Raw genomic sequence first — 26373 nt, 5'->3', positions numbered from 1 at the left:
TGCATGCTTCTATTCAAAACAATTCAAAACTTTCCATTTATTCTGTGTTAAAGAAAAGGCACGGACAAGAAAAATACCTATCGGATATACATAATTTTGAAGTTCGTATAGCAATCACCAAGATGAGAATATGAAGTCATAGATTGAATGTGGAAATCGGAAAATACCATAAAATTCCCCGTGACCAGAGGTTTTGTCTATTCTGTCCAAATGAAATTGAAGATGCACAACACTTTATCTTAGATTGTCCACGATATCAAGATTAACGCTCAAAGCTGTTCAACCTTCTTTCCGCTTGCTCAACAGAATTTGATAATTCCAGTCTATAGATAAATTCAAATACATTCTAGAAGGAGACAACCCTCACTACTGTGTACGAATAGGTAAATATACCAAAGAATGTTTAGATCTTAGAACTAGTAGTGTAAGCGATAGATTAAACTCGACATGTTGAAGTATTCATATACTTGTACGTAGGTTAATCATTTTGTATCCCTTTGTTTGTTGTTTGCATGTATAGTTGTAGAAGACATTACGAAAGTCGCTGTACTTTTGTTGTGTCAATAAAGATTTCTCTTGTAACGGCTGGTCCGGAGGTGCAAGCGGGAAGACAGAGGTGTACATATAAGGGGCCTTGTGGCCTTATCTTGGATTTTTCACAAATTCTATCTATGAATTATCCTGCCAGCCTGTGAGTCCAACCCAACCTCGCTATCTTATCAGCATGCGGGACCGATTTTGAACCCGGATGAAGCCGACATTCTCATCCTGCCAGTCTATGGTTACACCATCGTCTGCCTCACACTCTTGAACATTCAAATAAACAAACACACAGATCAACAACCTTAACGCCGTTTCCACGGAGGTTATGAATCAATGTTCTCCTAAGACGTGAATATGAAGGCATTCCCAGCACCGGCACTGCCCGTCAAGTGTAGCAGATTCATCAAAAGTTGATGTTGATTGTTGGCTACCTAACCTACGGAACAAGAAGAAGATAGGGACCATGTTCCAGAACAAGACAGCCGCTTGAGTTTCTCTATATCACGTGACCAGTAGCTTGGAAACCCTGGAACATAGGTACAGTAAACAATCTATCACGTGGTGCAGTAGATGTTCCAAACTTGTTCGGTCTGTCTGTCTGACAAAATTGAATAGCTGAATGTGAAGAGATGTAAGCTTTTAAGGTCGACACCTGATAACGAAGAGCAATATGGCGGCTGAACCCAGCCATTTTGGTTTCGAGTTAGAAGATGAAGAGGAAGAGAGAAAGAGGTGTGACCACCGTTTCCAGCAAATCATAAAGGTAGACCGACGTCTATACTGTTGTATAATGTCAAAGTACAGAGTGCAAGTAATGCGTGTGTTGAAGTACGAAAAGTGTATTCTTTTGACACAATGTATGTATGCTCATGACAGTCCTGTCCATGCCATGATACTGATCCCTCTTTGTGCCTCAGTCAGTCAGTCTGTCTCTTTGTCTGTCCGTCTGTCTGCATTCCTGCCCCCCCCCCTCTCTCTCTAAACAACTTACACAATTTTATTATTCTCTTTCGGGCCCTTATTTCATAAACAGCATTTATCCTTGAGTTGTACGTATAGTGTTGGATGTGTAAACATAGATGGAGTCAACTCTGTGGCTGTCGTCGGTAGTGCCTTTTGTTAAACAAAAGCGCATAGATGATATTATGAACTGACTTTTGGTGATGTTTGGTTATGACGCCATCCGCCAATTCAACGGCCAGGTTTTGGGTCCGCAACTACTTTGTATATTACTTAAGTTTCATTTACGTTCTAGGGAATACTTGAATGTTTCTCTAAATATTGACCGGCTTGAGGGGTACAATATTTCCTCTTTTGTTCCAGAAAATCACGGAGTCGGGCTGGTTCAACGGTTTCATCATGTTCGTGATCTTCTTGAACGCGGTGTTCATGGCGCTGGAGACCAGTGAAATGAAGGTCACCCACCGTACGCTTCTGGAAACCATGGACAATATCTTCCTCAGCATATACAGTGTTGAGATGGTACTCAAGGTACGAACAGAATAACATCTAGAGTATTTGCTGACATCACTTGCTCAAAAGCGGTCAAAGAGAAGCCACAAGGTCCTTGTACTTGCCTACTGAACAATGGAACTACGTAAAGCCATACTGATTTCATTATATGACATACATGAACAGAACATGATATACCAAACAATAGATTCATTATTTTGTTCTTATTTGCTTTGAAAGACTTCGCTTATCGATATCCAGTTTCCGATATCTATTTTTGCAATATATATACATTTGCTCATTTTGCAGCTTCTTTGTACAATGTACAGTTTGGTCGAAAACTTCTTTTATTTTGGAAACGGAAGAAAGATTATGCTCGCGCGGATGCAATCCATAATGATTTGACCAAGTCAGTGTGGCTTACGGTCTACTTACTTTTTCTCCTAGATCTACGCCGAGCCGAAGAACTACTGGTTCAGTGGCTATAATCTGTTCGACTTCGCGATCGTGATGATCTCGTACGTGCAGAACATCGTCACCGCCGTGCAGGACGACCCGGAGGGCGGCAACTATTTCGCCATACTGCGCGTGCTTCGTGCCATGAGATCCCTCCGCACACTCCGCACCATTTCCTTCGTGCGAGGCTTGCAGGTGGGAAACGTTTGTTTCGGCATAAGAATTTCCAATTGTGTTGTTTGTCATAACTTTTGTGCATGTGTTTGTACCCCTTCAAAAATATTGAAAACAGTAATGAAACAATAACTTAAGAAGAAAGATTTGTTGTGGCACCGTCAATCAGAATATAGAAGTTACACGTTTGATAAATTATCTTATTACCTTTGCCGAGATGGTTATGTTTTGCACAGCGTGTGTGTATGTGTGTGTTTGTGTGTGTGTCCGTCTGTGAACAGTATATCAAACTCGCCACTATGGATTGTCTTCAAACTTGGTATGTGGGTAGGTCTTCTTAAGACCTGAAAACGATTTGATTTCGGGCCCCCTAGCGGCTTGCTATGGCACTGCATCGGAACTTCCAAGTTTGATATCTCGCGTTCTGGACATGCTATGGTCATGGTTTTGAGTGGTTGATAGCTATTGGGAGGGAGAGTAAGTTGGGCCACCTAGCAGTTGTTTTGGAACTGCAAGAGCCGATTTTGTTTCAGACTTTGAAAGAGAATAACTCAAGAAGAGGTTGACGGATCGCCATGTTAACATCAGTCGGCGAAGGTATGGGGTCGTGGAACTCTAGTTTGAGCTGTGATATATCTATCCCTCCGTGTAAGTATGATACAAATATTTCAATGCACTGAAATCTGAAATAAACCTTTAACATGCTAGGTCCTGGTGACCGCCTTAGTGGAGACCATACGGTCAACCGTGGTGAACATCGTTCTCCTGCTACTCCTGCTAATGTTTCTCTTCGGGATCATGGGATACTACTTCTTTGGTTACCCTACCCACGGTGACAAGAAGTACTGGGGGAACTTGGGGAGAGCCATGCTGACGCTGTTTACATATGTTACTGTGAGTTGTTTGCATTGTCGTTTCTCTTCGTTCTACAATCTAAGTTTATTCTTAAGCCAATGCTCAAGTCTGTGTCATCTACTAATACAAAACAGCCTGATTATTACAATTTATCAAATATATAGTCCACACAACCAAGGGGATATTGGAAACGTTTGATATCATGTTATGGTTAATTATTTGGGGGACCAAATGCGCAATTATGAGATGTTTTCCTTCACATTCCTTGTCTTCTATACAAGAGCAAGTACACATATTTCGCCCTTCCTCTCTTCACGTTAATATGTCAGGACAACATGAAATCAAATCCAGATTGTCAATCACGCCATGATTTCATCTAATGTATACCTCAAACTTCATAACATATTTGCAACCAAAATGACCAAATGGACCCTATTATGTTCTGTTCTGTATTAGTTTTGCTTTTCTGCAGGGATCATTATACATACATTGCTTTGTCAATGTAAAATGAATATTTTTACACGTTTAGGTGTGGATGATTCCTAATCATCATTGTGATTCATCCAAAAAAGTCCGAAGAACCACGTTTTGCACTAAAATTACTTCTGCCCCTTGATTTTTGGCAAATATGATATAATGAGAATAAGCTGCAAAGTCTTGAAGTACTTTCAAGAATGCATTTTAAGGACAACCAAAAGATTCCATGTTTATGGTCCAAACAGACCCCACTCTCACTCAACAGATACTTCCCTCTACAATTTCCGCACTTATTGTGCCGATCTCCCTAAAGAATTAGAAGAGGTTATAGCAGATCTCCACTAGCAAAGTCGCTAAAGGAATTTTCTTTTGGATCATAAATGTTCAAACGGTACTTCAAAATATACGCCTGGGGTCCAAAACGGACGTTAGGCACACCATGTCACGTCATTCCATCACTAAACCAAAGGACGACGATAGCTACACACCAGTGATAAAGAAGGCATTTTCTCATTCTAGGTAGATGGTTGGACAGACTTGCAGGAGAATCTACCAGCGTCAAGCGCCATCTACTCCATCATCTTCATCTTCCTGGGACATTTCATTTTCACAAACGTCTTTATCGCCGTCATCATCATGAATATTCATGAGGCAACGGAAGCCTATCAGCAAGTAGGATCTTTCTCAATAGATTTGAACGACATGTATTTATTCATTTATAAATCCTTAGGGTAATCCCTGAAGTTAACTGAGCTTAACTTATGAAATCAAAACAAAATCACTTGTCATAAACTTAACAGATCATGTTTCCACAATAGTATGATATCAAGAAGTTTTCATCTAACATAGGAGTAATAAAACATACCAACAAATGAAGATATCTCAAATAAAAACAACTCAAAATCATCAAACATACTCTTTCGGTCTTTGAGGGTCAGTAGTCCGATTGGTCATATTTAGATATGAATGGTTTATGTGTGGCAAGTTGCTAGGTGTGGTATAACTAACCTCCACCCAGTGTCTGCGAACCTGGTGTGTTTCACAGACAAAATTCAGATTGATAAAAGTGTGGGCTAGATGCAATTGGAATCACATCAGTCGGGTCACCTCATTTGTACTAAGGTCTCTTCCATTTTAAATTGTTCCACTTCATTATGTAACCCTCACAGACTCCATTTTACTTGTTATCCGTGTTATGTGAATACCAAGAAACAGACCTAACACAAATGTTACGGATCTGAATCTAGTTTATTAATCGGGCATACTATGCTGTGTACAGGAAAAGATGGATGAGAAGGAAGCAGTCGTCGCACAAAAGAAGGAATACATGCTGCAGCGCCATCACGAGGAGATTCAAAAACTCATGGAGAAACAGGTACGATGTACGACCTGTACTATTTCCAACAGTATAATCCAATCTTCCCTGTCTATATTCTATCTTCCGATTTCAAACTACAGCGCTAATGATTAGATTTAATTTGTTGTCAATGTCCATAGTATTATATGAAGAAAAAAAAATTTGTTTAATTATCTTACTTTGTTATGAAAGACGCCATAGTAGTTTCTAACATGAAACTAATGAGTCATTACTGTGATTAACTCACTGACACCGTTAGAAAGGAAGCCGTTATGCAAATTTCACGGAGATGGCGGCTCAGTTTGAGAAGACCCTCCGGCACGAGGATTACATCATCATGGAGGAGATGTGCGCGGACCTGATGTGGATTGAGACATATCTGACGTCACTAGATCACCAGGAGAACACCTTGTACAGGTATGACGGTGTCACCGTGCTTCTACCGACATATGGGTTAGTCATCAGGGAATGGTTCATCAGGCACGACATTAATTGTCGCTAACTCAGAAACGTTCAGAACAATTAGATGCAGAACCAGCCGTTACAGAGACTCACCCATCCCTTACTTTTTCAAACTCTTAAACACGCAAAGCTAATCATTGCGAGACGTGTAAACTTTTTTTTCGTCATTATTCTTTGTTTTCGTCGTTATTATGTGTGCAATATTTATATGTAGTATTTTTTTTATAAAAATCTAGTTTTATCACTTGTAATTTGATAGTCACTTAACTCCATGTGTATTAACGAAAATGTTTTTTTTTTAAACGTGCAATTCAGCCTACAGCCTGCAAAATATTTTTATGAAGCTTTTGTGCAATAAAACCATTCATTTATTCATACCTTTACCTTTAAAAAACTCCAACGGGAAGATTAGGGGAGTAAGGACGTTCTGTATCACCACCATCATGTCGGGCTGCTCTTCGGACTAATTGACTCCGTGTACAGAGTCTGCTGTTTGGTGTGTGAGGTTTGGGGTTGGTGTGTCCGCGAATGACAGCTAGTCAGGGAGAAAATGACCGGACCTGTCGTGTGACAGTCTGGTCACAATCAGACATGAATTATTGGAACATTTGTGACAGTAGAACTTGTCACTAATCAGACTTGAAATAGCCTCTTCCGTTTCAAGGTCATGGAAGAGCTAGGCTACTCATTTAAGGGGATCTTGTTTCTGGTCTGTCTGTTCATCTGTGTGTTCCATGCATATGTTAGCACGTTTAGTAACAGGAAGTACATGATAATGGACACATGGCGCCGTGGCCTTTGTATTACGACGCTTTATTCAATTATCATTAATTGCAAATGCTTGTTATGATTTCAAGTACACAGGAAAAGGGTTAAGGTAGCTTTATTTACAGTGCACCAGATATCATTTTAACCCATCAGTTAGGCTTTTTATTCACGGCGATGATCTGTTGTTTTTTTTCTTCAAAAATCGTTTTACTAATTGTATGTAAATGCAGTGAGCAATTTACTAAGATCAACAATGACGCCCCCTTTCGTTTATCCCGTATAGGCTGCAGCAGCTGTACTATGAGGCGGCCCATGTGCTGGTGCAGTACGCAGACGACAGGCTTGCTGAAGATCCCGAGAATATGTCTTAAACTAACCTTCATCGTATCCGTTTCGAATTCAAAGTTGAACATTATTTCTTAGAATGCTACATCTGTTGCAGTGACATTGACCACAAATGACATCATCGGATTTTAAAGTTATGTTTCATTGGAAGTTTTACATTGTCTACTCAGCAACAATCTCAGATTATAAGTACGGAATTTGTATCTAGTTGTGAAATTTCTTGAGAACTGTTATTTGTTCTGGATCCAAGCCGAACTGTAACCATCAGATCAACCTACATTGTACGTGTTGTAGGTGTTATATTAACATCACTAAGGATATAATCTTCACATAACATTTAAGCACATTTTGTTGAAGTTTTAATTACTTTTGCAGCAAGACCAGTTACGGGACAAATGTGGATGTATTTTAGGCCAAGTAGCCAAGTTATCTATGGCTATCACGAATTTGTGGGTAGACATGTCATACCATTTACATGTGGTACATGAGTACAATTCACATAATACCACAATTTAGTCCGCATTATTTCAATATCGACTTACTTTGCTATCTCAGATACTCATTATTATGCAGAAATACAGAAAAACAGAAGCTATACGATGAAATTCTACGTGTATTGATTTTCAAAAGGATGAAGGGCATCTGTTCAAATACGTTAAAGAACTTCCATGTAAGTTCTTGCGTATTTACTACAAACTATTAATGAATGAAGTTAGGTAAGATTTGGCAAATACTTGTAGTACCAGAATCCACACGGATTCTAATGGATGACATATCCAACCATCTCCTACAGGGGCGGTTCAGTCCAGATTGTACGTGTTCTTTACAGCTCGCAGGTTGATTTTCTTCCGTTCGCTGTCTCTCTCCCGTTCACGGTCCAAGATGGCTGAAATGCGAAGGTATGGAGGAATAGATATAAAACGACAATTCACGATGTGATCAGTTTCTTGCATCATCTTTGTGAACTTTAGAGGAACTATTCTTTACATTTTGGTCTATCATTCTATTCTCAGGTACGTCAGTAATCAGATTTTGCGTTGTAAACAATTACTATCCATCGTCTCATGCCAGGCCCACCCCTTGTGGGAATCAAAGATATTCACGTGTCTGGCATGAAAGGATATGACTAACAAGGAGGAACTAGGCCCGAGAAACAATAATATTGCTCCTATAGAGTCCATTCCAAGTCACCGCACGGCTGTTTGTTGCCATTGTTTAGAATTAATCTGAAACTTTTGTTAGTATTTGTAATCCATATTTCAGCCAAACAGTTCGAAATATGTTAACAGTTTCTAATTGTTCTCACATTGTCGTGGAATATTCAAAATATTCATGGCACTGAGAATAATATTTTTGATACTTTCTAAAGATTGATAACATCTCCCTGCCTTTATTTCGAATTTTCTATCTTTTTTTCGAAAGTAGAAAGTCACAATCTGCTGCTAATTAGTTAATAGCATCCAGAAATAGACGATTGAAGGGAGTGCCGATACCCCCGTTACCCCCGCGGTGCTCTGACAGCGGATCGGGAGTTAAGTAAACAAACAGTTAATTTCTGTCTCTGTTAGCAGCACAACAATCCGAAAGAAACATTATCAGTGCCTATTCACTGTCTTATCTCTCTACTTCAATATCAGCCAAACCTGGAAATCTTGTAGAAACGACCCAAATGCGACAGAAGTAACAGAAAGTACCGACAGAAGTTGTAAGTGGTAACAGTAGCCTGCCGCGCTGCCCTCCCCACCGGCACCACGCCGCTAGAGAACATGCTCAACTGGGACGTTAGAATAACTGCAGTAACTCCGCCAGGCCCAGTCCAAATTATGAACGCCAATCAGCCAGCATGGAAAACATACAGGCTTTATTGTTAGCTGAACTGTATAAGATGAAATCCTCTCCGGTGGGATTTGTTTCGGAACTCGTGGGAAGTGTTTTTCCCGTGTTGTTCCGGCAGACGGCATCAGGCTTTTTCTCCCGGGGAAGAGTTGATACACGTGGTCTAAAATATCTATCTTTCAACGTATGTTGATACAGTTCAATATTTGAATGATACACTATAAACATTACTGTAGTATTTGTGTAACGTTATTACTGCGAACTTTCGTATTTACAATCATTTGACAATAGTTTCCAAGGAGTTTCCCCCTACAAACAGAATAGACTCTCCCAAGAAGGCAGCTTGGTTAGAAATAATGCAACATAAATCTGCGTCATTTTTTAGTGTTTTCTTCCAGAATCTTCGTGATTTAGTCGGTAAGAATCCCTATTTAAAATATAACACTATCTTTCAGTTTACAATTTACTGATACCACGAGGAAGAGGAAAGCGTATTGCTTTCCAAAGAGTCTTCCTTGCTTTGACAGCGGCCGAACTTGTTTGATTGATAGATAGCTCCCCTTTGCATCGTGCCGATTATGGCTAATTCGGCGTAGATGAAACAGTTTTTGCGCCTTGCTTTCGGCATTTTGACCACTGTTGGTTCCTGAACGTTTGCTGTAAGATCTTGTAACGTTTGTTGGCCCTTTTTGTGAAGCAAAACTACGGTTGGATTGTGCTTCAAAATCCAGCCCGATGTCCATAGACAGTGTCACGCCACAGTGACATCCTGCTCCGTCGGCGGTCCACGCCCGATCCAAAACAGGCTTTGTTAGGATTAGCGGCTCGTTACGGGGGGCAAATGACCCATATCTTTATTTCGAATTGTTTCGAAACTTGACGCAAACCAATTTATATTTCAAATTTGTTTCTAAAAATGATCTCTTGTGACAGTCACTTTCGAAATGTTTGCAAATTTAGAAAAAAACTTGTAAAAGATGGGGATCTCATATTTCCTTTTTTTAAAAACATTTATAAATATTTGTAACAATTTATAATCATATAATAATAATTCGAAGATATTACAAAGATCATCAAAAAATCCGTGCGGTGACTTGGAATGGACTCTACACGTTAGACTGTATATTTTTACAAATCAAAACTCCTTCCCACATCAACTATCAAAATATTATTGAGGTTTGAAATCTTATCCTCGATATCTATTTACCTGTTACTATACTTTGGTGTTACTTAAAGGTATAAAGGTAAGAGTTCCTCAAACCGCCCTCACGTCAAATTTCCAGGAATAAAGGTTTATGAATCTTACCAAACTCGAAAGCAGGAACTCCCTCCATAGTCAGACGGTGATTAGCTTTGACTGTTCTAGGTGGGCTGGAAGAGAGAAAGTCTTACTAAAAGTGTTACTAAAAATGACTACATACGAACTGATTAGCGTCGGATACAGAGCGATACTACTGAGAGGTAGTATCTCACCAAAGAGAATTACACAGCTCAGGTGCAAAGTACCAAGGCACCACTTTTCAGAGATGGAGAATAATATTTCAACGGCAATTTTGCATTTGCAGTTTCTATAGAAAGGTTGCGTTCATTTAAGGGCATCTTCGGTTCGCTGAGGTTTCCAAAATTTACAAATCAACAACACAATACCATCACGCTGAGACTTTGTATCATATCTGCAACAAGAAGTGTAAAGTGTAAGTCGTGCTCTTTCGCCACATTCTACACCCGGTGTACATATATATCATCAACTATGAAAAGTAAGGCTCATGATTGATTCTTATGGCGGCCAGACGTTTCAGCTACTTTTGAAAAAAAAGTAATATGTTTTAGAATCTCTTTACCTTTCCTGCTGTAAACGTTTTTGGCAATTCATAACCCGAAACAGATGTTTTATGACGAAACTAGATAATTGGTATTCTCAATTGCAGTCATTTCAGCGACGCTTCAGGGAAGGAGGTGCGCCAGGCTTTTTCTTAGCTTTTAATAAGCATCATGCTAAACATATACTTGAGAGCAAAAAGAGAAGTTGAGTACTAACATACAACCGTCGTCCAGGCTAATCATCTCAGACACGGAGATCCCACTGTCCTTGTCTACTAGCTTCTTGCACGGTTTGACTTCCACCAGCGTGTCTGAAGGACTCTTTGTGAGCGGTTTGCCGTCAGTGCCCAGACTCAGGACTGCACGTTTACGGATCAGCCTGCTGTGGGAGCGAGGGAATCATCTAAATGTCACAACGTTTATGACTACAACCCTTGACCCGATGCTAGGATCGAAAGTTGACATACTGCGAGTTACTTGTCTGGGAAAATATCAGCAGTGACCTCCCGTTTGCCTGTACTCGCCCTGCTCTTCCTCGATATAAGAAAGAAATACTAAGATAAATATACTAAGATATAAGAAATGTAGTCAGACAATTTATCCAGGAACCAGAATATAGCAGCTAGATCAACCAAAAAATTCATATGAACTTCCTGACCAAATCGCGCATCGCAACAAGACGATGATGTAACGTTAACTCATTTAAGTTACTGTTAACGATAACATGTTGTATTTCTAAATGTGTGATAGATCAGCCTTGTAGTATTGTTTTTAATAGTTGGTTCCATACATTGTACCATGTGTGCGATTGTCGAGAAATTAAGTTCGTTCATTCATTCATTCATTCATTCACATTTGAACAGTAGAAGTAATCTCGAACTGACAAACGTAGAAAATTTAGGCCACGTACTTTGTGGCGAGCAAGAAAAACCCACTTCGTTGTTAGATGATGGATGAAAAAAGACAGAGTTTGAGAAAAGGCCTGTTCCAGCATCCAATTGGTATCATACTTAATTACATTCGCCTCGCGCTTGATCACTTATTCAGATACTTAAATGCGTTCTAGAACGTCGTAGCAGACATTGACTACTAGTAAACAAAAGAATGAACGTAATGTTCAATCGGATATAACGGAACATCGATATCGTCCATGGCTTGGAAAGGGTGTACAAATAGCAGAAATCATAAACCTACACGTGCTGTCTATTCTTTCCTCGATACCATAATCAATCTTAGTCGCAGCCATGTTTCCATTCGGTAATTTTAAACCACGAAGGTTCGGTTCGGAAGGGCGTCAACTTTTCTCCTATACTTTGACACAATACCGACAATTCGCTCGGATTTGTTTTCAACCAGCCATAACGTTTATACAGTACTCTAGAGAGCGGTCTACATGCACCAGCTATGACCGCTTCAGCGCAGAGCGGTTGTATGTCGTCCCCGCCTACTCCCTTCCGTACGTAAAAACGTTCATAGTTAACAACTTCAAACATGAACGGCACTTACACGGGGTCTCCACTTTGGAACTTCTCCTGCGAGCACTCGTCTCCGATATTGACCTTCGACATAACTACCAAGGTCAGGAAGCTAAAGTGTAGATCAAAATTGTGAAATTTCAAGAAAGAAGAGGCGATCACCCCTTCGTGGCCTGGTGAAATGATATCAGATTTTTATGGTTGTTACTCACAATTCATTCCGAGAGCGATTATTTTGCTTTGTTTTATTTTGTCATGTGACATCAGTACTGCGTCATAATATCCTGAGAAGAAGTTTGTTACCTTCGCCGAGGTTATGCAGAGGGTAGCGTTTGTGGGTGTGTGTGTTTGTTTGTGTGTAGTGGCACAGCTTAACTCGAGAATGCCTTGATGGATTGTCTTGGTATTTGGTATGTTGGTAGGTTTTGATGAGACCTAAAAACGAATAGATTTTAGGCCCCCTTGCGGCTTCTTACGGTACTGCAGCGGAACTTCCTGTTTTGATATCTCGTGTTCTGGACATGCTATGGAACTTATTTTTGAGTGGTAGATAGTTCTTTGGACAGAGAGAAAGTGATGTGGGCTTGGGCCCCCTAGCGGCTTTTTTGGTACTGCAGGAGCAGTTTTGCGTCTGACTTTGAAAGGGAATAACTCAAGAAGAGCTTGATGGATGGTAATGATTTTTGGTAGGTAGATAGCTTGAGTGATGATGTACATGATTAGACACTTCTTATGCAAATCAGTATCTAATTTGCATAATTAATGAGGAAAGTTTATACACCCGCCAAATTCCATGATAGGCCTCTGAAACATGTGACATATGTAACTGAGGAAGAGAGAAATATTAATTGATATGAACTATGCAAATGAAGACCTCATTTGCATAATCAATGAGGAAATACTATAACAAGATGGGCTTTATGGATGGTCATGATTTTTGGTATGTAGATAGCTTGTGTGATGCTTAGTATGATTGGACAATAATTATGCAAATCAGATTCTACTTTGCATAATTAATTAGGCAACTCTAATAATCAGCTTTGTTCCATGATATGACTATTCAAATTGTAACTGAGGAAGAGAGGAATGTTTAAAGATAGAAAATATGCTAATGTGGGCCTAATTTGCATACTTAATGAGTAACTTCTCTAATTCCACACTGGCAAATGACAGCAATTTCATACATTTAATACTTTTTTTTTTGGCATCGGGACGTTATGTGAATGTGAACATCGTTGAATCAAATTATGCCAATAAGGGCCTCATTTGCATAATTAATGAAAAATATTGGCATAACCTCCTTTGTTGAGCTCATAATTTGTTAAGCTCATACTTTGGACATGTTATATTTTAAGACAATCAACTGGTATGATTTATAATTGATGAGAAACACTCCTAATACATCAGTCATAAAGGTTTAAATCATTTGGCGAAGGTATGAGGTCGTGGAACTCTAGTTGATTATGCACCGGGTTATATCAAACTTATTGCAAATAGTAGGTTATAATCTCCATATTGATACGCTCATATTACATGCAACCATGCACTAGGCTAGATATATATTTTTTGTGTCTATAGTGTTGTAGACTATCTTACGAAAGTCCCTGTACATTTGTCGAGTCAATAAAGTTCTGTTGTAGTAAATGTTATTCTATTCAATTCAAAACCTTTACATGATTTCATATAAAGCTACCAAGAGTTTGAAAGTTCTAATCAGCAAGGACAATTGATATCAGGTTTTCTGTCAGCTGCTTGTACAAGTCATGTCATTTTTTATAGCTCAGGAGAACATTTTTTTCATAATTACCTTCGTCAAGAAGGTTATTTTTTTATGCTTGTCTGTGTGTATGTTAGTGAACACGATAAGTCGAGAACGCCTGGATGGTTTGTTGTCATATTTGGTGTGTCAGTGTGTATGTGGGAAATCTCAACATGATTAGATTTTGGGCGAAGTGCTTTGCATAATTAACGAGAAAAGTGTAAAAATGTGTTGTATTGTATGCATAAGTATGTGTTCTGGCTGGAATCTGTTGACCGTGTTGGTTCGAGGGGTCATGGATAAGTGGTAGGGGTGCGTATTTGTCATGTGGGAGGCAGGAAACCCTAGTTGCTGGGACAAATTGGCTTGTCAGTCATTGGTATGAGAAAGGTATAAGCAGCAGAAAGTGGTGTTGAATGTGGTGGAGGGAGACAAAAGTTGGATATACACGGCCTTATATGAGGAAGAACAGTCATTAGTCCAGTGTCACAGCATGGGGATAGGAAGGTGTTCGGGGAAGGTGAATTAACCATGTTATATCTGGGAAGGAAGAGTTTACGTCATACTGTATGGTGTACATGGAGGTTGTGTGGATATGTATTGCTGAAGAAGTATTTCATGAAAGGTGGGTGTAATATGCATGGATTAATACAGGATGTAGTCTTAATACAGGATGTAGTAGGTGAACATTACCTTCACCGTGAAGGTTATATTTTACAGAACGTGTCTGTGTGTCTGTTAGTGAACACGATAAGTCGAGAATTCTTGGATGGATTGTCTTGGTATTTGGTATGGTGGTAGGTCTTGATGAAACCTGAAAATGATTAGATTTTGGGCCCCCTAGCGGCTTGTTACAGTACTGCAGCAGAACTTCCTGTTTTGATATCTCGTGTTCTGGACATGCTATGGAACTGATTTTTGAGTGGTAGATAGTTCTTTGGACAGAGAGTACGTTGTATAGATTTGGGCCCCCTGGCAGCGGGAGCAGGTTTTGCTTCAGACTTTGAAAGAGAATAACTCAAGATGGGCTTGATGGATGGTCATGATTTTTGGTAACTAGATAGCTTGAGTGATGATGTACATGATTAGATACTTATCATGTAAATCAGTATCTAATTTGCATAATCAATGAGGCAATTTTTAAAACCCGCTGTGTTCCATATTATAACTATTCAAATATGTGACATTTGTAACCGAGGAAGAGAGGAATGTTGATAGATAGAAAATATGCAAATGCAGGCCTAATTTGCATTATGCATGAGAAACTACTATAATTCCGTACTAGTAAATGACGGCAATTTCATTTGTGGCATTTAGAAGTTGTGTGAATGTGAACACCATCAAATCAAATTATGCTAATAAGGACCTCATTTGCATAATTGATGATAAATGTTAGCATGACCTTGTTTGTTAAGCTCATACTTTGGACAACTTACGTTATTTGAGTGAAGACGATTAACTGGTATGATTTATGATTGATGAGAAACACTCATAAGGGTTAAAATCATTTGGCGAAGGTATGAGGTCGTAGAACTCTTGTTGTGCACATATAATCCTCAACATGTAAACTGCATGTATAATATCTGGTACCTCTATGTTATACTGAGTCTACAGTTGGGGTATTCTCATTCTACATCAACCTTCTCCCTGCAGCCTAACTCTGTAACCAATAGGGAACTGGGTGCTGAACGGCTACTCCAGAGTGCTAAAGGTTAGGCAGTGTATCAATCACGAGATACTCAGCATTCAATAAACTAATCAAAGCTAGACCAATACTTTTGTTTGAGGGCTAGATATAACCAAGTCTCACTATGTTTGATGTTCTTCAGAATCTGGAAACCTTGACATACATGTACAAGTATATCAAAGACTTTGCTACCAGAACTCACATTTTTTTTCACAATGTATCTTGTCTTTCCGAGTTGAAAGATTAAACTCTTTCCAACATATTTCACATTAACCCTCTTTACAAGTCATATATATTCAGATTTACCACATTTGTTGAAGAATTAACATAACAGGTGACTAGTACCTTTTCAAGATGTCAACTCAGACCAGACTGCAAGGTTTGGACCATCGCACACCGGGACATGCCTCTACTCCTTTTCGAAAGGTGTGGTGGGTTCTTTAATGTGTGCGGGGTGAGGTTCTCCCAAAACATGGGACTTCCATTTAACGTTCTATCCGACTAATCCGAGGGACGTCCCTAACTGAAGCTAGGCACTCATTTACACCTGAGTGAAGTGAGAAAATTTGTTTTAAGTGCCTTTCCCAAGGGCACAACGTCGGGGCGCATGCCAAGACATGTCTGGGGGCAAGCCGGGAACAAACTCGGGTTCACTTGTTTGACGGAAGAGTAGCTGTTACGCCACACGACGGCACGCAACTATACATTCAAAAGTTGTGAAGCAGAACTGAAGTATCTGTTAACATCATCTTTGCAAACTGGAACACCCAATATGGCATACAAGATCTGTGGTAAACCGGTATGATTCTAACACTTCTTCAGAAAACATTTACTCATTGTATTCTGAGGTTGGTCTGTCTGATAATGGCTTTACAGTTGTTTCGGTGTGCCCGTGTATGTTATGAAAACAAGCATGTTATTCTGGTATAATTCCCTTCTGCAAAAGCTGATTACAATAAATTTGGATGAAAATTTGACAAAACTGGTCATAATTTTTGTGTTATGTTTGGTTTCACTGTATCGATTTGTTCTGGTTAACTGGTTTACGGAAATAGACTGCCACAGTTGAATGAGTTACAATGATAACGTTACATCACCTGACCTGGACTGCTGGCATATCCAGTGCAGTACGCTAGAACAGGCCAATGTTCATCAGATCATGTCTTTACAAGTGTACATGGCAAAAATAATACAATTTAGGTTCACATACAAACCATGATTGCATTGTATCATAAATTCATGTTGTATTGTTTACATGAATATTTGTAAATGTACAACAAATGAGGTACATGTACAACTTACATACAAGTCATAAACTCTATCAGTGCACACAAGGAAAGGACAGCATAAACTATCTGGCACCAATTGCAGACATCACACATCTAAGCATTTGTCGTTTATGATCCTGGTGAAGGTTTCAGTACAATGAAGGTCAGTCCAAAATTCTGGGCGTGTATCTTGTGTGTAAGCATAACATTCAGAGTATGTATACAAATTACAAATGAGTTTTTATGTTAAACAGTGTGAGAGATAGGTAACGTCACTAGTAACATTGATATCGCATTTTGTAAATGATAGCCAGTAGAATGAGTTTTAGAATGTATTGGTGGAACCTCACTCGTTAGATGATGGTTGTTGGACATGCATACCTTAGAACGTGATCGGCCGTTCGACGTTCGTACATCAACGTTTACTGTCAATTCGCAGAACGCGATCGGACATTTGAAATGAAGGAGAGTTTTAGGATCCAGAGCGTGAAGTCTCTGTGTTGTGTCCTGAAAGTTGTCTTTGCCGCTGTCCGTCAACCCCTAAATGTCGTCCTCACACACTGCATCTCGAACTATAGAGAATGGCATGAAACCACTGTTCCCTACAACAGCACTGTAAGAGTCCTCAGACTTCATCACCTTTTTTTCAATTTCATTTCCGCCCAGTTCCTTATAAGTTGATGAGCGATGGCTTCACGAGGTGGTATCCACAAAGGCACAGACTCGAAGGTGTCCTTTGACCTGGTGAATCCCAGGGGACCGGTCAACAAGGCAACCTGAACCTGGGGCAGACTGAACCACTGCGCATCTTCCAGCTCAGTCTTGTCCACTTCAAGCTGGAACCAACAAAGGCATTAGGTAGTGACGGTAAGTCACAAAAACACACAATGGACCTAAAGCTGTTTGGTTGTCAAATACTCAAACTTTCAAAGAAATCTAATTGCAACAAATTCAAAGTACAGCTAACATAAGAGGAAAACTGGCATCATGACATACAAATTCCCCACCTGTTAAAGAATATCACAAAGCTTATTGAAAACATCATTCAATGAGTGGAACAAAAATAGGAAAATAGTCCAGGCGATTGGTGCAAAATATAGGTAGAATAAATTATTGTTCAAATTGTGGTAAAAGCATGAAACTTGGTATGATGAACCCTGAGTATGTACTTAATATTTTCAAGTGTGGAGCCAATTCAAAACGCATGCTTAGCAACGGTTGCTAGGAAACCAAAGGTCTTTTTTTGTACAAGACTGAGAATTGAAAGTATAATTTGACCACAAACCACTGCCATGCAGGGCAGCAAAGTTGCTGCAAAAGTATGAGTTAAATATTCTAGCTTGTACAAATGCAAAAAAAGTGCTTTCAAAAAAAGCTGGCATCTTGTCTATGTTTATGAGTGTGAAATGTCTTTTCCTGTTCTCTCTGCCAAAGAAAGTAACTCAAGGGCAAGGGAAAAGAGGACTGTTTTAATAGAGATTGGCAGATTGGGGAAAGCAATTTTGAGGTTACGGCACTCAAGTGCTTTTAAAAAAGCTGGTATTGGCCTACAACTTGTACATTATTTTAAAATGTTCATCATAAAGGCTATCAATGTAATTATGTACATAAAACGCAACAAAACATACAATTTGAAAATTAAGCACCATTGTCACATAGCCAGATGGCGTCGACCAATCAGAAGCCTCCATTGCCCATGTGTTATAACGCCATAACACACCCGTTCACCCGTTCCATTATGTAGATTGGTAGGTTATCTTTTTGTTAACATTCGTATAATGTTTATTTGTTCCCAAAAATGTTTACTATCTTAGAATAAATCAAATCTTTTGTAAGCATTTGACAAAATAGAATAAACCATTTCAATACAAGTCAAATCTAAAGGGGTAGAACTGTAAGTGGAGCTGCCCACAGCATCGACCAATCAGAAGGACACCCAGCAGGGAGGAATGATGATAATAGATAATAGATTTGACAAAGATTTGACATGCCAAGATTGCAATGATATTAAATATTATCTGTGGAAAACTTTGGTTTTCAAAATGAAATCTATCATCTTCTGTTCAAAAAGGACAAAATGTAAATTCTGAAATGCATTCTTAATAGTATAAGGGATCTATGCGTCATACAGGAATTGCCTACTCTTATATGGGTCAGTTTGGATAGGCTATATGATAATAACGTTAATGACCCGCCTTTTCCTCGGTGTATATGGTGTCATAACGCCTGGCCATGTGCTGTAACCACCGAATAAAACCACCTCATTCGCTTCGCTCACTCATTGGTTTTATTCAGTGGTTATAGCACATGGCCAGGCTTTATGACACCATATACACCTCGGGGTGGGTCATTAACCCTTAATTATATCATCAGCACTATGGTATTAAACTAGAAAGGCAACATTTGCGGGCAAATACAGCATGTTTAGCCATACTCCTTGAAGGAAAGGAGAGAGTCAGCAGCACTAAAACTCTTCAAGGCTATGCTGTCGCCTGAGCACCCTCTCCATGACCTTGTTCCCCTCCAACGTTCGACTGCTACAGGCAGACAGCTGAGAAACAGAAACACTTACACGCTGCCATCAGCCAGGACTCAGCGACTAAACAAGTCATTCCTGTACTGTGCCATAAGACTCTATAATGAAAATGCCTGATCCACAGCTGGCCCGTTTTGATTTTGATATGACTGTGTAATATTGTAAATGGTATATTTTATATGAAACTGTACTGATTTTAAAATGAACACTTGTAAAAATCGGAACACAATTCAGGGAGGCGTTAGCTAATCCCTGCTCTTGTACGATTTGTTTTGAATTGAATTGAATTGAATAAACTTGATATTACTCCTCGCCATGCATAAAATGGACTGTCCCAAAATTACAATATAATGGACCATTCTAAAATACTTCCACTAAAAATATGGATCACCCCAGTCCAAAATTGAACAGTCCAGGAAAGAATGAAGTTTTCCATAGTATACATAATGATATATATGAAGATTTGACAGGAGAAGAAGGAAATTACCAAAAACAACATATTTCAGCGATAGTATGGGTGAAATATAAAAATGTGACACCCCTATTTCAAAAATCGTGCAAGGCTCACAGGCAGGCCAGGTGCACTTGGGGTCACTGACCTTTAGGTCATATGAGGAAATTCGAATGGTTGCAAGGCTCACAGGCAGGCAAGCGAAGTCCTATGACATAACCAATTGAGCTAACTTGTAGCCATTGAGCTAACTTGTAGCCGACTAATTTTGATGGTACATTATATTAACCTCACTACATGGTATTATTTATTTCGATTTTTGGTCGTTTTCTTGACAAAATCAGTTTCTTCTTGTGCAATTTTGTGGCATAGATGTAATATGGCCATTTTTCAGGATATTGAAGTTCAAAACTACAATGCATGCATGGCAATGCAAGCATAGACGCAACGAATTCGGTTCAAGATCAAATTGCATTGTTGCCCTGCTTGTTGCTATGACTCATCTCAGCACAATGTTGTCTTGGCACCCAAAAATCTTCCTATAAAAGTGTGTGTCTTTACCTTTTTCCATCAGAAAATTGCAGGTATGTCCAGTATCAGGGTGAAGTGGCAGAAGTTAGGGTGGCAGAAGTTGGCAGAAGTTAGGATGATTACCGAGTAGTTTTGAGGCTTCCGAGAGTCAGATGTGACGTCATATCATACCAGTGCAAAGATGCGAAGGGTAGGGTAGCTATTGGGTGGCAGGCAGAAGTTGGGTGACGTCATCCTAACTTCTGCCACTAGTCAGTGTAGAGTGGCAGAAGTTGGGTGACGTCATCCTAACTTCTGCCACCAGTCAGTGTAGAGTGGCAGGTGGCAGAAGTTGGGTGACGTCATCCTAACTTCTGCCACTAGTCCGTGTAGAGTGGCAGGTGGCAGAAGTTGGGTGACGTCATCCTTACTTCTGCCACTAGCCAGGGTAGAGTGGCAGGTGGCAGAAGTTTGCAGAAGTTAGGGGTGACGTCATCCTAACTTCTGACACTAGCCGGGGTAGGATGGCAGGTGGCAGAAGTCGGCAGAAGTTAGGAGTGACGTCATCCTAACTTCTGCCACTAGTCAGGGTAAAGTGGCAGGTGGCAGAAGCTGGCAGAAGTTAGGAGTGTTGTCATCCTTACTTCTGCCACTAGTCATATTAGGATGGCAGGTGGCAGAAGTTAACAGAAGTTAGGTAACGTTACCCACTGTAGAACAGTTATGGAGTAAACTTCGCGAACTTCATTTAAAAAAATGACAGGATTGCTTCCTGTTCCATGCTTTTCCCAAAGACGGAAACTATTTTCATGACCCACCTTCCCTGACTTTAGTGGTTAACAATATTCAAGTTACTAGTATATATATTGTTAAGAATATTCAGATATATATCTAAAAACATTTTTGAAATATCAACTAGCAAAAGTTTGTTAACCGGTATCGGTCCCCACTCACTCAGGACGCAAGGATGACGAATGATTGCACACAGACACAGAAGTACAATTACAAACGTCTATTCAGCATGGTCTCCTCAAACCAGACAAGGCAGGCTCAGTCCGCATGTGCGGACTGTTACACTTGTGGGGAGGGGGTAACAGATTTAAACTACAATATCTAAACTACTAACAAAGTTATCATTATATGATAATAACTTCTGTCAACTTCTGCCACCCTCGGCTACTGGCAGAAGTTAGGATGCCGTCACTCTTAAGTTAAGAACATCGTATTATTTTCTAATTTCTGCCAACTTCTGCCAACTTCTGCCACCCCCGGCCACTGGCAGAAGTTAGGATAACGTCACTCCTAAGTTCAGACAACATCGTATTTCTAACATCTGCCAACTTCTGCCACCCCCGGCCACTGGTAGAAGTTAGGATAACATCAGTCCTAAGTTCAGACAACATCATATTTCTAAGTTCTGCCAACTTCTGCCACCCCCGGCCACTGGCAGAACTTAGGATGATGTCACTCCTAACTTCAGACAACATCGTATTTCTAACTTCTGCCAACTTCTGCAACCCCCGGCCACTGGCAGAAGTTAGGATGACGTCACTCCTATCTTCGGATAACATCGGATTTTGTCTGATGGCTTACGGAAAATCCGGATGTTAGATATGACGTAACCCGATGTAAACTTCTGCCAACTTCTGCCATTTCACCCTGATACTGGACATAATTGGAAAATTGATATTTCCGAACAGTTGTAGCGGTTACATGCGATCACATGTGTGTCATGCAAATGAAGACTGGCTCTTCTTCCTCCCTTGCCATATAAGGCAAAGGCTGAACAACAGATTTGGAAGGTCTTGCCATATAAGGTCTTCATTGTGTGTGACACAGTGTTGAACCAAGTACCATTGAAGGTAAGAGCCAAGATATTCGACAAAACGCAAAAATGCCTAGAACTGACAAAAATGACTGAAACAACAACTTGTCGGTACACAATGCCTGCGCTGGGATTATTATGTACCTCCATTGACGTGACAGTTGCATAACAGCCAAACATAATGGAGCTTGCTGGGAAGGGCCAATGTTGTGATGACATGTAGGAGACAGTGTCCACCTCTAACCCCACCTCCTCAGCTACCTCCCTTCTCACTGTGTCCTCCAAACACTCTCCTGACAGAAGATACAGTCAGACATGTCACGCTACCATGAAATACAATGGAAAAGTTTAGGGTGGTTTTATTTTCAGTGTTTGTGTTGACTTGTAGACTGCATAATTATGACACTGCAAGTACTAGTATGTGTTTCCATTGTAATACTACATTGTACTTTGCACTGGCGAAAGACAGCGGATGCTGTCTGAAACGTCTGACTATTTCAAAATTTTATCCGGTTGCTTGAGTAACTATTTTTGGCGTATCTTACTACCTGGCCATGGATGTCTAACCTTCATCAACGTACTTCAGTAATTGTTTCAACTGTGAACTTAATCATCATCACCATCGGTTGTCTGTGAAATAAGTTGTTAAGTCAAAACTTCCATGCACTAATTTGTGCTAACTCTGTGCTACGATAAGATTATGCATTATGTATAAGACATTCTAGTTGAAGAGCGTACATACCCATGTCACAGAAGCCTGCTAGTGCACTGTACATGCCAGGAGGGAACTGTTTCTGTCTGGCCAACAGACATTTATTCTCATGGCTCACCAACACAATTCCCACAGGAGCCATCTATTGATGAAGAAACTACATGAGTAACACATAATGTGCCGAATCGAAACAGTGTTTAGTTATCGTCACTTCAATATCCTGACATGGAACATCTCTAAATAAATGTTGAGACTTTTTAAGCCTGAACCAATCAACAGATATGCTTTTTTTATAATGTGCTATTATGATAGGGAAGTGCATAAAGTCTATACTGGTTGACAATAATAATTGTATGTGAAAAATGTAAAAACAAAGCCACAACAGCTAGATTCTATGTACAGCATTATCACATTTTATCACATTCATATCTGTTTATTAACCTTATCCCCAATGAGCTGGTAATGCAGAAGCTTTAGAAAACAAACAGTAAGTGGAGGGTGAAATACTACAAACTATCTCCGAAATGTGGCCTTGTCGAAACCTTATCTGCCCTTTTGGTGTAACACACCAGTTTAAACTAAGGAACAAGGCGCTGGCTAGCTGTATTACATAAAATGGTCACATCGAACATTTGCACATCTGACTCTAGCCTTGTTTAAAGCCATCTAGTGAGGATGCCCCTACTGCACTTGGTGACCTTGAGTTCATGATAGTTCTTTAAAAATGGCTCTACTTGTATGTACCTGTGGATAGTGTTCTGCCTCACATGCTGTACATCTGCGTTTGTTTCCAGCCAAGTTCTTGGTGGTGTTTCCCCCACACTGGGAACAGAACTGGTGGGACACGTGCCAAGATAGGAGAGAATGAGCCTGTGGAAAAATTAGACTGGAATAAATTCTCTTCACATGGCTATCAGATACAGGTCTAGTTTAGGGTTTAAGAAAAAGAATCATTTTCTGTCGACAAAATTGTACAGAAGACAATTTGAGAGACTTTGCTGTTATCTCAAACCTGTTCAGCTCACTGAAGAGCTAATCTAACACTGGCTCTGTACACAATATATGTACAGTACGGTATATAGAGCTGTGTACCTAAACAAATTTTAGGTACAGGTACAGGTACACGGGTTAAGGTACAGGTCCGGACCTGAACCAGTACCTAAACTACTTGTTCGGAAAATGCTAGATTTTCAATAAGGACAAAAGCATGTTTGAACTGGTAAAAACATAATATTTGATTGTGCTTGGTATTATTTTTATGAATACACAAATGAAAATTTGACTCCAGCCATGGAAATGTGTTTTCTGTGCTTTAGAGTGGCTTTAGAGCACTGCCACTGTAATTTCATAGTAATCTTATCTGTCAAAGTGGCCATCCCGAGTCAGGTCCAGTACCGATACAGCAGGGTCAGGTATTTTGGACCTGTACCTAATTGATTGTACCCGGTACTGTATCCGTACAGTGTACCAGTACCTAGGTCTAGACCTTTTGGACAAGTACAATGAACAGTGATCCACAACTCAATCCTCTAAGGACTGCAACCTCTGAACCAGTAACGTACATGCTGGGTGAGAGACAACACTCAACAGTCAGGATTTGAACTCTCAACCTCCTCACCTAGTCAGACAGGGTCAGTCAAACCACTGCACTGTACATGCTGTGCCATCTAACTACATGTTGTAGTCTGTATAACCTGTACGGCTGGCTGTCATGACGCCCCTACGACCACTGAGGTCATGGGTCATGAGTGAGTGAGTGAGTGAGTATAACCTGACATATTGTTGGCCAATCCTGTCAAATTTACATGTATCACAAGTGTCAGACTGGATCATGCAGATCCTGGTTCACTGGTCTTGAATAACAATATTGTTCACCTAACTAAGTCTATCACCTTTCTCAGGACCTGGTTGAAGTGCAAAGTAAAACCAGTCAGTACTGCCCAGACGAATGTGACAGTCACCGAAACATTGGCTTACGAAAAAAACACTTTGTATATAAAGAACATTGTTATCCAGTGACTTACCAACCTGAAAATACTTACAGCTAGACCAAGTCCTGTAAGCTACTCTTATGAGACTCTCTGTCCATTTCCTTTTTGTGGCTGGATTACCAAGTTGAACCTTTCTTGTGCAAAACTGAGCCAGTTAGAAATGTTTCTACTTCTTTCCCACCACAAAGGAATTGACAACTGCACATCTTTTACCTGTGACATAAGTTGTCCCTCCGTAGGTGAGACCACAAACAAGGCTTTCCGCACATTGAAAACAGAAGCACCAAAAGTCTCCTCTACTTGTGTCTGAAGGTCAGATGACACATCTTTTGTTCCAGCTATTTTCCTGCTGGAAATGTTGACGGCAAACCGTGCTGTAGGCTGGTCATCACACCCATTCAGTAAGATACATTGTGGAAGAATTGCTTCTGGATCCATTCGAAGTTGAAACAGCTTTTGCATCAACTCTGTTAGGAAAGAAAGCAAATATAAAGAAAGACGGAAATATTAACATTTCTATAACAGGACTAATATTACTGGCTGATATACTGTGTCTGTGTGACATTGGGTGTATGTGTGTGTGTACTGCAGTTGTGCATGTTTGTGTGTACTGTATGTGTGTGTGTGTGTGTGTGTGTGTGTGTGTGTGTGTGTGTGTGCATGTTTGTATGTGTGTGCATGTGTGTGTGTATGAGTGTGTATGAGACAACATAAAAACGACCACTCGTGATGGAGTCTCGCAAACAACTCAATTTATTCAAACGAGAAAACGGGATGGGCCATTTTATGTTCGAACGGCCGGTCCCGTTCGGAATAATGCCTACGAGCTATGGAATCCTGTTCGAGACAATGTCTATGTACTATATATAGAGTCCTAATGTATAAGACTGCAAGTAAGAGAAGCCCTCCAACAGTCGCCGCGGCTACATATACGTGTATGGCATGGCCTTATAAAAGGTCTATATGTTCTTGGTAGACATAACAATTCTTTAATCAAAATCATAAGGAAATTTTTTGCCGTACCGTCCGTCCCCCACCACGGTATCGACAGACCTCTCCTCTCAGTTGCCTTCACTAACAGCGGCTTGAGATCGTACAGGACTGTAAACACGCCTCTCTCCAACGCGTCGCGACACAAATCGTCATTTTCCTTCAGTTTCTGAACAACCCTGATGTTACCGACGTAAGTGGATGTTTCTCGAAATAATTTGCTATAGTTGTGTAGTTTTATAAGCCTTTCTAGCGTCCGGACAGGTCGAGAGAAGCAGGGAAGATATCTCACCAAACAGTACATAATGTGTTCCACACATTTCCACGTTCGCCAGTTTCCAGGGGGCAAAGGTAACAGTTCAGACTCATATCCCAGCATGCTCTTCCCTTAGATTATACCACTTTTATACTTACACTTTTGTTGAGGAGATTTTCTATCAACAATATACTGACATAACGTTATATTTCATTAAATGAAAACAATGTAATAATAGCATAAAAACAGTTAAGAGAAGTAAATAGTCATTATTTCTGATGATAAGTGTAAATATGGCAGATAGCGTGCTACTATTTTCACATTTATTTCGAAATAATGAACCATTCCAGGTCGTTGCTAGGCTACC

At 40.0% G+C, this 26373-nt stretch overlaps 2 protein-coding genes across 6 annotated transcripts; one reads left to right on the top strand and one right to left on the bottom strand.

Moving 5' to 3' along the window:
- Nucleotides 1-1060: 1060 nt before the first annotated feature.
- LOC136448502 (cation channel sperm-associated protein 3-like) lies at nucleotides 1061-7484 on the top strand. The gene is made up of 8 exons (XM_066448085.1): nucleotides 1061-1306; nucleotides 1867-2034; nucleotides 2443-2646; nucleotides 3334-3519; nucleotides 4477-4629; nucleotides 5237-5332; nucleotides 5574-5731; nucleotides 6828-7484. Exons 1-8 carry the CDS (start codon nucleotides 1214-1216, stop codon nucleotides 6913-6915), a joined length of 1146 nt encoding a protein of 381 aa, XP_066304182.1. The 5' UTR covers nucleotides 1061-1213; the 3' UTR covers nucleotides 6916-7484.
- On the bottom strand, nucleotides 7485-26137 carry LOC136448501 (NAD(P)H pyrophosphatase NUDT13, mitochondrial-like). 5 transcript variants are annotated; one of them, XM_066448079.1, is made up of 9 exons: nucleotides 25784-26135; nucleotides 24974-25227; nucleotides 23514-23639; nucleotides 22800-22911; nucleotides 22202-22350; nucleotides 12053-17571; nucleotides 10764-10928; nucleotides 10032-10096; nucleotides 7485-7775 (listed from the first exon to the last, which is right to left on the bottom strand). In XM_066448079.1, the coding sequence occupies exons 1-6, from the start codon at nucleotides 26127-26129 to the stop codon at nucleotides 17371-17373; spliced, it is 1188 nt and encodes a 395-aa protein (XP_066304176.1). In that variant the 5' UTR covers nucleotides 26130-26135; the 3' UTR covers nucleotides 7485-7775; nucleotides 10032-10096; nucleotides 10764-10928; nucleotides 12053-17370. The 5 variants fall into 5 exon arrangements, with proteins under 5 accessions (XP_066304176.1, XP_066304177.1, XP_066304179.1 ...); XM_066448080.1 differs by having other exon boundaries at nucleotides 10764-10925; XM_066448082.1 differs by having other exon boundaries at nucleotides 26043-26127.
- Nucleotides 26138-26373: the final 236 nt, after the last annotated feature.

This window comes from Branchiostoma lanceolatum, chromosome 14 (genome assembly GCF_035083965.1).
Source record: "Branchiostoma lanceolatum isolate klBraLanc5 chromosome 14, klBraLanc5.hap2, whole genome shotgun sequence".
NCBI lineage: Eukaryota > Metazoa > Chordata > Leptocardii > Amphioxiformes > Branchiostomatidae > Branchiostoma > Branchiostoma lanceolatum.
The sequence above is the reverse complement of the archived record's forward strand: the minus strand, read 5'-3'. Positions and strand labels throughout refer to the sequence as shown.